Source organism: Aethalodelphis obliquidens, unplaced genomic scaffold (assembly GCF_003676395.1).
Source record: "Aethalodelphis obliquidens isolate GAN/ISIS:26980383/991018 unplaced genomic scaffold, ASM367639v1 scaffold2, whole genome shotgun sequence".
Classification (NCBI taxonomy): domain Eukaryota; kingdom Metazoa; phylum Chordata; class Mammalia; order Artiodactyla; family Delphinidae; genus Aethalodelphis; species Aethalodelphis obliquidens.
In genome coordinates this window covers 7,380,636-7,392,293 of record NW_020837946.1, presented here as the reverse complement: position 1 = coordinate 7,392,293, position 11,658 = coordinate 7,380,636, and the positions used below count along the sequence as shown (strand labels likewise).

The window sequence follows — 11,658 nt, the reverse complement described above, 5'->3', positions numbered from 1 at the left end:
GGGTGTAGGCCACTGGGCTTGGTGTTCTGGCCCCCATGAGACGGGTCCAGGGGCACCCTCAGGACCGTGCAGGGGCCTCGGCAGGACTTTGGTGGAGGGCGGCGTGGGTGCTTGGTGGGAAAGACGAGAGCTGGGGAGGTGGGACAGAGGCAGCCCAGCCGAGGCCACCAGGAGGGGACAAAAAGGTCTTCTCTAGGGTCTCATTCTGTTAAGCGCCTGAGCCTCCCCCGGGAGTTCATCCAGCCCCACCTGCTCGGGGGCCCCTGAGGAGGCAGAGGCAAGAGGAGAGCAGCTTTATTGACCTGACTGAGCAGCGAGAACACAGCGAAGGCGGGGCCTGTACAATCCAGCCTGGGCGGGGGTCTGGCTCCCAAGAGCCCAGTCTGGGGACCTTAGCATCTCTCCCCCAGGCCCTCCTGGAGCCCAACTTCATCCCTGTTCTGGGGCCCTCCTGAAGTGAGGGACAGTGACTGGGTGCTGGGTCCTGGGGGGGCTGGGGAGGCGGATGGCACCCAGAGTGGACCAGAGCCGGGTCCATGCCTGCCCCGGCCGCCAGCGAGAGGCAGTCCGTGCAGGGAAGTGGGCGCGTGCAGGTGGGCAGCCAGGCTCACCACACAGAGCACTTGTGGGCAGGGTTCATGGGCGAGTCCTTGGGGCAATGGAAGGCCCGGCCGAACTCCTCGAACTGGGACACGCTGCCCAGCACCCTGGGGCAGGGGAGAGACCCACAGAGTGTGTGGCACAGGCCACCATACCCCAGCTGTCCCTTCCCGCCCCGACCCGCTCCCAGCGCAGACACAGGAGGGGGCGAGGCCCAGGCAGGCAGGTGGGGGTTCCCACCCCAACCCGCTCCCAGCGCAGACACAGGAGGGGGCGAGGCCCAGGCAGGCAGGTGGGGGATCCCGCTCCCAGCGCAGACACAGGAGGGGGCGAGGCCCAGGCAGGCAGGTGGGGGTTCCCGCTCCCAGCGCAGACACAGGAGGGCGAGGCCCAGGCAGGCAGGTGGGGGTTCCCACCCCGACCCGCTCCCAGCGCAGACACAGGAGGGGGCGAGGCCCAGGCAGGCAGGTGGGGTACCTGTAGTGCTCAGGCGCGTGCTTGTCGGTCAGCACCTGCAGGTAGATGGACTGCGACCGCCGCTTGATGCACCAGTTCTGGGCCAGGATGGGGGCGGTGGGGAGGAGCGGGGACGTGAGGCCGGGCGTCCACTGACGAAGCCCTGCACGCTAGGCCTCGATCCCCCACCAGAACCCACAGGGCTCTCGGAGGGGTGGCTGATGGGAGATGGGCTGGAAGCCGTGCCCCCCTCCCCCCTCCCCTACTGGCCCCGCCCGCACACCTGGGCAAAGGCAATGAAGAAGAGCTGATTGTGCGTGTACTTGAGCCGGTGCAGCGGGTGCTCGGGGCCGTGCTCGCGCACCCACTTCTGATAAGCCTGGGGGCGCAGAGCATGGAGCTGCGGTGCCCACAACGGGGCCACCTGGCACCCTCCACTCAGTCAGGCCCTCACCCGCCCCAGCTCTGCACACCACCCACCCTGCTGAGCCCCCCGGACCCCTGCCTTCTTCCCTCCCCAGAAGGCTAACCCCAGGCAGGTGCCACCCCCTCCAGGCAGCCCTCTTTGCTCTCCTGGAGGGCGGGGGGCCTAGGACTCCCGCTTCCAGTGGACCCTGTGCCCAGCACAGCACCTCCCCTCCAAGACCAGAGCTCAACAGGATGGGGAGGGAGGGATGACTAGGTCTCTAGCCCAGTCCCCAGTGCCCCCCACCACTCCTCCCTCAGGGATCGAGGGCCAGGCAGGGGCAGCTCACATAGTAGGCGAGCTTGAGGCCGCCCATGTCCGCAATGTTCTCTCCAAGTGTGTGCTTCCCATTCACCTGGCGAGAAGGGAAGAGGTTGGAGGCTGCCCAAGGCCCTCTGGTCTCCTTCGGGCCTTGCCTCTCTGGGCCCTGCCTCCACCCACCTGCCCTTTCCCAGAGGGTTTGGGTAGGACTCCTCCACTTTGTGCCCCATATGCGTGAGTCTGTGCGAACTCATTCTCTCGCCCAAGTCAGTGTGCACGCAGACCCTGGCGGGTGTGCACGGAGCTCGGCGCTGGGTTTGTTCAGGCATGTGAGCGTGCATGGAGGTGTGCACGCTCCTAGTCTGCGCTGGCCAGGCCTGAGGGGCCCAGGGGGCAGCGAGGGGGCCTCACCCGCTGGTTGTAGACGGTGAAGTTGTCGTAGAGGTGGACGATGCACTCGGCCTTGCGCAGGAAGCGGCTGTGGGAGTCCTCTGTCCACCAGTGCAGCAGGTTGCCCGAGCGGTCATACTGGCCCCCTGTGGGCAGCGGGTGGGGGCGGGCCGAGACTGGCCTTCACCGCAGAGCCCGGCTGGGCACCAAGGCCCTCCCCACCCACTAGCCAACAGGCACAGGGGAGCCACGGGGCTTCCATTGGCCCTCACCACCCTGCCCGCCACTGCCTGTCCTCCGCCACCCCTCGGGCTGCCCGCAGGCCTCACCCCAGTCATCGTAGCCATGGGTCAGCTCATGCCCGATGATGGTGCCGATGCCCCCGTAGTTCAGAGACCTGGGCCCGTGGCAGCAGCGTCAGGCCCCAGCCTCGCCCGCCCTCTGAGAGCCCCGCCGAGCTGCTGCCCAGGCCTCAGGAGGCCCTGGCCAGGCCACGAGGTAGCCCAGGGAGGCCAGTGGCTGCACGGTCCCAGAGCGCTTGCGCCTCAGCTTCCTCGTGGGGTATGTAAAAGGGGCCAGTGATACCTGTGCAGCTGCCTTTTAGGAAATAACATCTAACAGAGCAGGGCTGCGGGGAGGAGACAGGGTTGGAGGGAGACAGGAGGGAAACTGAGGCACCCCACGTGGGATTTGGCCTTTTTCCTCATCGCTAGGATTGTTCCAGTTTTGCAACACCCAAAAAAGCCTCAAGCCAGGTAACGGGGACTCAGGACATTTAAAAGAATGAAAAAAAAAAAACCTACACCTTTATCTAAATAACCAAAGATGAAGTGGGACTATGGGGACCCAGGGTTGCAGCTGTCATGACTGCGGTGCCCAGCCCGGGCCTGGGGCCATCTGAGCAGTCCCCACCCACCCCGCAGACACGGCCACGGCCGTAGCTCTGGCTCACGCCAGGTTCCCTACTCACTGCGGAAAGTCAGGGTCGTACAGCGTAGGCTGCAGGATTCCAGCGGGGAACACTGCAGGGAGGCCATGGTCAGCGGGAGACCCTCCCCACCTCCAGGCCCTGCCCCTCGTCTGGACACACCCCCTTACCCATCTGGTTTTTGTTGGGTAGATAGTAGGCATTGAGCGCCTGTGGCGGGAGGAGCCACCTGTGGAGGGAGGCTGGGGTCAGCTGGGGGGACCCACACTCCCTCCCCTACAACCCCTACCTCCTAGTCTCCTCCTCCTTAAAGGATGCCCTGGTGTCCCAGCCTACAGCTATATCCTGGGCGTCCCCCGGGCTGGTCCCACACCCTGACAGCCCCCACTTGCACCCTGTGCAGGCCTGGTCCTCGCTCCCCACCAGCGTGTCTATGAGGCGTCAACTTCCTGGCGTTGGTAAGGAGCACTGTCCCCATGGCACCCCGGGCCCCCCAGCTGCAGCCCAGGTACCCACGTGGACTTGTCCACCTCCTGCCGGATCTTCTTGACAGAGAGCTGGATGCTGAAGCGGATGCTGTTCAAGATGTTCTTGAAGTAGGTCTTCTCGTGGACCTCAAACTGCATGGGGGATGGGCAGCACTCAGCGGCAGGCCGGGGCAGGGCCAGACCAGCACGCAGGAGGCCCCACGCCCTCCCCGCGTCCGTCAGCTGAGGGCTGTGGCTCCTTCTCTGTGGTGGTGGTTGGTCTCCACAGGGGTCTCGGCCACGGGCCTGGAGAAGCCTGAGGGGTCAGGCTGGGTAGGGCAGGGGCAGGCCCACCTCATACTCCTTGTCCACAGCCTCGGGTTTGAGCAGGAAGTCCGGGTAGCCCACCATCACCATCATGTACTGGAGCTGCAGGCGAGAGGGTGGTGAGTGGGCCAGGGCCTCAGGAGATGGCCTTCCACCCCTCCGAGGGAGAAAGCTCTAGGGCCAGCACAGGGCTGGGGCTCAGGCAAAGGGGAGAGCAGGCTGGGTGATGCCAGCTCCACAGGAGGCGTCTTTGTCTCTTGTTATCCCAGCGCTTGGCACACAGTAGGCACTGACTGTGTGATTGTGGAACCAACAAATGGGAAAAGGGTCCCACGTCACCTTGGCCCGAGCGGCCGCCTTGGTCTCAGCGTCCATCCAGTCCAGCTCCTCCAGGCGCTGGCCCAAGATGTACTTGATGTCTTCTACCAGCTGCTGTACCTGCAGGGTCGGGGGCAGGAATCAAGGGTCAACCCAGGAGGCCTTAGCTCTGAGCCCCCAGCACCTGGAGTAAGGTGTTCCCCCTAATCATCCAGCACAGCTTCCTAAGCCCAGGACTTGCTGCTCGGCATTCCTAAGGCCATCCCACCGAGCACGGCAGAGCAGGGAGGGCAGGAGCTTGGTGGGGAGAGGGTCCTGCAGCTGACAAACCAGGTAGGCTTCCTGGAGGAGGAAGCCTGGTGAGGAGTAGCCTGGAGGCTCAGAGAGGGCCGAGCCCTCAGCTGAGCCCGGTGCCCTTGGCTGCAGGGGGATGTGCGGGGCTCCCCGTGCTCCTCATGCTTGGACCAAGGCCATGCAAGAACTTCATGCCCATCTCAGGACCCACACCCCGAGCCTCAAGGCCAGGGCAGCCTGACCTTGGCCTTGCTGGCAGCCGAGAAGTGCTCATGTACGAAGAGAGCGCCGAGCGCCATGCCAAAGTGACGGTTGGCCTGGCCCAGGCAGACACGGGTCAGCTCCTGTGGCTTGTCGCTGCCCTCCATCTCCCGTGCCAGCTCGTGCAGGGCCTCTCGGAACGGTGGGGACAGGTGCTCACTCAGGACCACCACCACGCGCCACACCAGGTAGTTGTGTAGGATCCTGAGGGCCAGGTGAAGCAGCTGGGTGTCCCGACGGGCTCACGTGCGCGGGCGCCCCGGACCCAGGACCCAGCCCCCAGCCCCCAGCCTAGGGCGGGACCAAGCACCTGCACAGGACTGAAGGTCGTTCCAGGTACTCCCAGCCCCAGTCAGGGAGGAGGGCTGGGCCCACACGCAGCAGACCCACCTCTGCCACCAGGCAGAGCACCTGAGGCTGGTGCGGCACGGGCCAGCACTGGTTTCTGACTGGCTGTGGGGTGGGAGAATGGCCACTTGGGGTGACTGCCTGCCTCAGAACTGGCCTCGAGAGGCCTCAGGTCCTTCCCGAGCGGGGCAGAGACCAGGGGGGCTTTCCTCAAGGTGGCCCTGGGGGAGCAGAGTTGCGGCCACCATTTCCCCTTCTGACTTCAGACTCACTCAACCTCACCATCCCCACATGAGGAGACCGCAGCCCGGGAAGCTCACAGCTCTGCCCAGGGTCCCACAGAGTAGGTGGGACAGCCAGGTCTGAACCTAGGGGTCTGGACTCCGTTTCCGGTGCTCCTCGCCTGCCTCCCCAGAGTGGGTGGATACCGGACAGAGGTGGAGGCAGAAATTCAAAGCTCTCCAAGCAGATAGGTCTGGGATGCGGGGGAGGGGGGGCCTGGGGGGCAGGCGGGTAGCAGGCGGGTAATGGGCAGCTGTACCTGCGGGGTGTGGAGCGGATGAGCTGGGACACCTGCTGCATATAGTCTGTAGCCAGAAGCACCAGCTCTTCATCCTCTGAGAAGTCCTCCTGGAAGATCTGGTCCAGTAGCCACTTCCACCGCAGCTGTGGGACCACGGATGGGGACAGTGGGGTGGGGTGGCAGGGACCACAGAAGACAGGGAGGGGGTCAGGTAGGGGCAACAAGAGGACACGTGAGTCCATGGCCATGGAGGCCTTGCTCGTCCTTGGGGAGGGGACAGCCCAAGAGTCCCAAGATCAGCGCCTCCCCCACCAGGGCTGGGTCACACTCACGTGGGGGGTGATCTTCTGCAGCTGCCCCAGTGTCACCTTGTTGTATATGGAGCTAACATCTCGCCGGAGGTCATCATACTCTGACACTGTAATCTGGGGATGGACGGCAGAGCTGACCAAGCCCCGCCCAGTACTCGCCGCCCCCAGCACACAGCAGTCGCCCTCCTCACGTTGGCCAGCTGCTGCTCCAGCTGCAGGATCTCCTGGGCCTTCTGCTCTACGGCCTCAGCACCCAAGAGGCTGAGCAGGCGCTCCATGAACACCCGGTAAGCTGCCAGGATCTGCACCAGGAGGGGCACGGCAAGGATGCAGTCGGTGCCAGGCCCTGGTCCAGGCCGCCCGGAGTCCCAGGCCTTCCCTGAACCCCATCGCACGCGCCCACACCTTCTCACTCTCCTCATCCTGAGCTAAGTACAGGGTCCTCTCTGGCAGGGTGAGCCCATCCTGGTCAATCTGTGGAGAGAGACGGGGGACAGAGATCAACTCTCCCGGCTCCTGCAAACAGACTGAATTCCCATTCAAAAGGGAAACTGAGGACACGCCAGGCATCCACTGTCACCAGCCCGGGGAGCATAAAGACGGTAGCCCCTCCCTCATTCCAGAGAAGCCGGTCTAAGCCCACACACCTGACCGGCCTAGCCTGGGGACAGAGGGGGGCGCCCCCCCCCCCCCCGCCTTTCCTCCTGTAACCCTGTCCTCTCCCTACCTGTGAGGGGCGCACTGACACTTGGTCCCCCCCCTCGCAGGCATTCCAGCCCGCCCCAGCCCGACAGGCCTGTCACCACAGCCCATCAGTACACCCCTCCCTCAGAGCTCTCACCGCTGCCAGAGGGCTGGGAAATTGCGGCTCCCGCGGCTCTGCTAAACACCGCAATTACTCGAGGGAAATTACTTGCGCCCTCCTCCCGCGCTCTGCCGGTGCGCGCTCCCTTCCGTTCCTCTACCCTCCCCTCCCCTTCCGCACCCGTCTTCTGGGCGCATAGGGAGCGCGGGGCAGGCCTGCCAGGCCGCGGGACCCCTAGTTCCTAGCCGCTTGTGGGGTGCCCGGTGCGGGAGGGGGGGCGCACTCACACGGATGACGTAGCGCGAGGAGTTCCTGTCGTCCAGACTGACGGTGAGCGAGAAGAGCGCGGCGGCGCTGTACACGCCCTGAGCCTTGTACAGCAACCGGTTGAGGTCCCAGGGCGCCGCCGCCCCCGGGCGCTCCGCTGCGCCACCCAGGTCCCAGCCCCCGCAGTCCTCGATGACCTCGATCATGGGCCGCGGGCCGAGCCGTTCGATTTCACGCATGTCCAGGCAGGAGCGGAAGAAAGCGCGCACCTTGCGCTGGGCTGCGCCGCCGGGGCCGCCCCCGGACCGCGCCAGCAAGCGCCGCAGGCGCTCCTCGTTCTGCTCGCCGATGGCCGCGATGGTGCCGTAGGTGAGCTTGTCGTCCGGGATGGCGTGGCGCCTCAGCCAGCCGCCGCACGCGAAGGAGTAGAAGTCCTGGCACGGGTCTATGCTGGCGTCCAGGTTGGAGGCCAAGAAGCGGGCGGCGCGCGCAAAGGCCTTTCGCTCCGGGCAGCCCTCGGAGCAGGTGGCGCCTCCCGCCGCTCCCGGGCCCAGGTACTTGAGAGCCAGCATGGCGGCCAGGATGGCACAGAGGCCCGCGGCGAACACCAGCCCCGACAGCAGGCACACCTCGCGCCGGTTCCAGCGCGGCAGCCCGGCCCGGGCCCCGGGGGCGCTGCGCCCCGCACTCAGCGGGAAGCCGGGGGGCAGCGAAGTTCCCCGCGCGCCTCCCCCACCGCACCGGCTCACGTACTTGACCTCCTGGAACTCGTCGTAGTGTGCTGTCATCGAATACGGGGCCTCCATGGCGCCGCGGGCACCACCGCGCAGCCCTTGGCGATCTCAGCTACAGGATGCTCCCGGCCGCCAGGCTCCTAGCGGGCCGGCGCATGGTCCCCCCGGGCCGCAGCTGCGGGAAAGGAAGATACAGGCTCAGAAGGGTACTGGGGCTCGACGGGGTCCATGAGCACGACGAGGAAGGGCACAGGCCTAGGTCCAAAGGCTGGAGGCCACCCCGAGTCCCCAACAACGAGTGGGCCTGGGGCCTGGCCTCCCTGCGCCACTCGGAGAATGAAGGAAGGGGACCGCTCAGAGTGGCCACCATCTACCACACTGCACAGTGGGGTCCTTTAACCTCCCCTCTCCCCGCATACATATGCCCGCCGCAGGTTTGGGAGGCCCGTAATAAAGCAGGGGAGCACCGAGCATGGGGCCTGGCACGTAGCAGGCCTTCAATGAAAGGCTGTTTCTCTTCTCTGCATTTCTTGTCCCGGACCTGCTACAGCCAAGGCCAGGTGGGGGGAGGGGAAAAGCGGAGGCAGGGGAAAGGAGGTGCGGTCAGTGCCGTTTCTATGCAGACCCTGAAGCCGCCTTCAGCTTTCCGCACGGGAACTAGACGCTCAAGAAAGCGACTAAAGAACCAAACTTTGTCTTCGCGGATGTCCGCAGAGCCATCCCCAGCCCTGTCTTCTCGATTCAATGGCCAGAACGCCCACCAGTCCCGTTCCCAAGCGGCCCGCGCCGGCTCGCCATCCCGCCCAGGATCAGGGAGAAAGCCCCGACGGTCCTAAAGGACCCGGAACCGGTTTCGTCCCCCGTCCTCGCCCTGGGCCACTCCCGGCTTCAACAGGTTCTCCCCGGAACCCAAACTTGGGCGAAGTTTCATCCCCGGCGCAGAGCGAGCTGGCCCCGCGCGCCCCGAGCCCTGGGTGCGGAGTCTCCCGCGCCGCGCAGTCCGCGGAGCCAGAGGACCAAGCCCGGGAGTCGCAGCCGCAGCCTGAGCCGGAGCTGCGAGGACGCAGACAAAGCCTGGAGGCTAGGCGCGGCGGTGGCGGCGGAGGTGGTGGTTGATGTGGCCGCGGCGGCCGCGGGCTCGGGTGCCACTTACCCGGCAGGTGCGCGCCCGGGCGGAGCGGGAACAGAGCGGATCGAGCCCGAGCCGGGGCCGGGGCCGGGGCCGGAGCCGGAGCCGGGGGCAGAGCTGGGCGGGTGGCCGCTCTCTCCGTGCGCCCGCCGCCGCCTCTGCTGCCGTGCCTCGCTGCGCCGCCCGCCGGCCCCGAGGGAGGGGGCGCGCGGGCGGCTCCACCCTCCTCCGCCCGCCCCCCAGCTCTCCCTCCTTCTTTCTGCCTCCATCCCGGCTACCTGTCAGCTCTGTGGCAGCTCGGGGGCGGGGAAGGAGGCTTCGGGAACACACTCCCAAGGGTCTAGCACAGACCCTGGGCTCCGGGATTCCAGCCCCGAGAGGAGTGAGGGCCTCAGGTCCCTCCGTTCCGGTGCTCTCACTCAGGGATGCCTACCAGCCCGCCGGAAAGAGGCTCAAGCTGAAAATAAAGAAGCTAGTGGACCATCCCAGCCCACAGGACGGGAGCACCGTGCAGGGAGGACGCGCTGAAAGGCTGTGGGGTGCGCTGAAATCGCACCTGTACCGCCTGGCACAGCGCCTGGACCAGAGGGGTTTCAGTAAGGGGCTTTCCGGGTCCTCCCCTTTAGCTCCTGCCCATGCTCAGCCCTCCCCCAGGGACACGTCGGGGTGTTGGTTGGCAGTGGTGGAGGAAGAGCCCCAGAGGCTGCTGCAAGAAGGGGCTGCAGTGCTGAGACCACGCGCCTCCCCAAACCTTGACTGGCCTTGGTACCCGCTGCTCTGAAAGCCCCTGAGGTAGGCGGTGGAGTGGAGGCGGGGGACCAACTAGAGACTAATGCAAGAGCCCGCCTTGCAGGAGCCAGGGGGGACTATGAATTTATCCACCCACTCCTTTCTTCTGGTTCAATTTGCTTTCTTAATGTGGGACCTCCCTCCCACGACTCCCAGCCCCTGGACACAAGGCCTACTTCTGCCAGGCTCACTCACCCCTGTACCCACAGGGAACTTGGAGCTTCTTGGATGAATGATACTATTTCTGTGACCCATGTTTTTTCCGTCCTGCCCTACCCATCTCTCTGCTTCCAGCATCCTTAGCAGGGGACCTCACAAAAACACCAGCACTCTCAGGCCTGACGGTTCCAGCTTGCAAGACTGACCTAAACAACCTTAGAGACAGCCCAAGACTGCTAGGGAGCCCCATCTGATAAAAACCAGAACAAGGCAGGAAATAAAGGACCCAATACCCTGTCCCCTCCCTGGGGCTGCTCATACTGGCTACTGGCCACTGGCCCTGAGTGGCCACCTCTGCCCCCATCCTGCCTGTCCCTTTTCTGTCCAACTGTCCACCTCTGAGCTACCCCTCTGGATACTCTGTGCCTCCATCTCTGGCCGTCTCAGGGTCCTCCTGTGACCCGCGAGTTCTTCTTGCGTCCAGTTAATTCCACCTAGGGGAGGTGGAATTATGTAAAATGTGGTGATTCCATAAAGGGGGAGGGGAGGGCAGGGCGGTGGCAAAGTGTCTCTTTGTGCTTTTAATCTGCATTTTTCCCTCAATGTTTTTGCCTCCAGGAGGATAATTTTCCAGCCTTTTCAGGTCCTGATTGGTATCATTTCTCCAACAATGACAGATTTTTATTTTCCCTGAAATGAATGCCGCGAAATTTCCAAGAAATATAAAAATGGATATTGTCTCAGGGAGCCGACTCTCTTCCGACAGAAAGGCACAAAGGCAAACATGCTTCCCCAGGGACTCTGCTGCTCCAGTCACTGAGGGGTGGGGCGCCCAGGCCCTCAGCTCCTCCTCCATCCCCCCCCCCTCCCAGGTCAGCTGCAGGACCCCCTCCTGGCCGTCCCTCTCCCAGACTCTCAGCTGCCATTGATCTGTTCATCTGCCTCCCAGCTCCCAGCCAGGCCACGCTGTCTGCCTGCCTGGCTCCATCTCGCGTCTCTGTACAGCACCTCATCCCTCACCGCAGCCCAGAGGCTCCCCCAGGCCTGAGCGCAGCAACTAGGACCCACGGGAGCTGACTGGGGACTGGGCCCATGACCACTCAGTCCTAGTCCCCCTGCACCGCCCACCAATAAAGAGCGACCAGGCCCCGCCTCCTGGGCCCTTCTGTCCCTCCTCGGAAAGGGAAGCTGCGTGCAGGGCGCTAGGCATCTGGCCCCCAGCTTCCTCACTCTCCTTGTGAATCTCGCGGTGTCCCCTCTCGTTGTCAGAATGACTCCCTGACTGAGGAGCAGGAGAATGGCGGGACGCGGCCAAGCCCTGAGGGGGCAGCTGGATGCCTGGTTGGGGCAGGGAGAGCAGGGGAGCGCTGGCCACAGCTGGCCGCAGAGAGAAAGAGGCGCAGCGCTAGGGGCAGAAGTGAGGGGAGCCTCTGCCTCTTCCCTTCCCAGATTCTAGCCCACCCTGCTGGGCGGGGCATCACGGGGTCTGGATTCTGGGGAAGGGGTCAGAGCAGCCCCTTCTCTGCCCCACTCTATGGGTACAGCAGTCCCCACGCTAATGACTCCTGTCTGTTCAGCTTCCACCAAGTGAGGTGCTAAGTGCTTGACCTCAGAGGAGGGCTGCTGCCCTGAAGCCAGCCTGGAGCCCATCGTGGTCACACCCATTTCTGCACCTGTCTGGCCTGCATGTGTAGGGACAGACTGGGCCTCTATTTGCCTGCTGCTCGAACCTGAACCCCCTAGCCCTGCCTCTGCTCTGGGAGATGCCCCCCTGTTCCATCCCACCCCCACCAGTCCACTCCCCCCCTCCAACAGTGCCGCAGGA

At 64.8% G+C, this 11,658-nt stretch overlaps 1 protein-coding gene across 2 annotated transcripts; it reads right to left on the bottom strand.

Moving 5' to 3' along the window:
• Window positions 1-293: 293 nt before the first annotated feature.
• ECEL1 (endothelin converting enzyme like 1) lies at window positions 294-7,931 on the bottom strand. Of its 2 annotated transcripts, none has more exons than XM_027114386.1 (17): window positions 7,043-7,931; window positions 6,356-6,424; window positions 6,142-6,252; window positions 5,972-6,064; window positions 5,658-5,782; window positions 4,750-4,972; window positions 4,235-4,333; window positions 3,923-3,997; window positions 3,618-3,721; window positions 3,272-3,330; window positions 3,144-3,195; window positions 2,503-2,570; window positions 2,195-2,319; window positions 1,812-1,877; window positions 1,340-1,435; window positions 1,078-1,154; window positions 294-707 (listed from the first exon to the last, which is right to left on the bottom strand). In XM_027114386.1, the coding sequence occupies exons 1-17, from the start codon at window positions 7,826-7,828 to the stop codon at window positions 608-610; spliced, it is 2,328 nt and encodes a 775-aa protein (XP_026970187.1). In that variant the 5' UTR covers window positions 7,829-7,931; the 3' UTR covers window positions 294-607. The 2 variants fall into 2 exon arrangements, with proteins under 2 accessions (XP_026970187.1, XP_026970196.1); XM_027114395.1 differs by having other exon boundaries at window positions 3,624-3,721.
• Window positions 7,932-11,658: the final 3,727 nt, after the last annotated feature.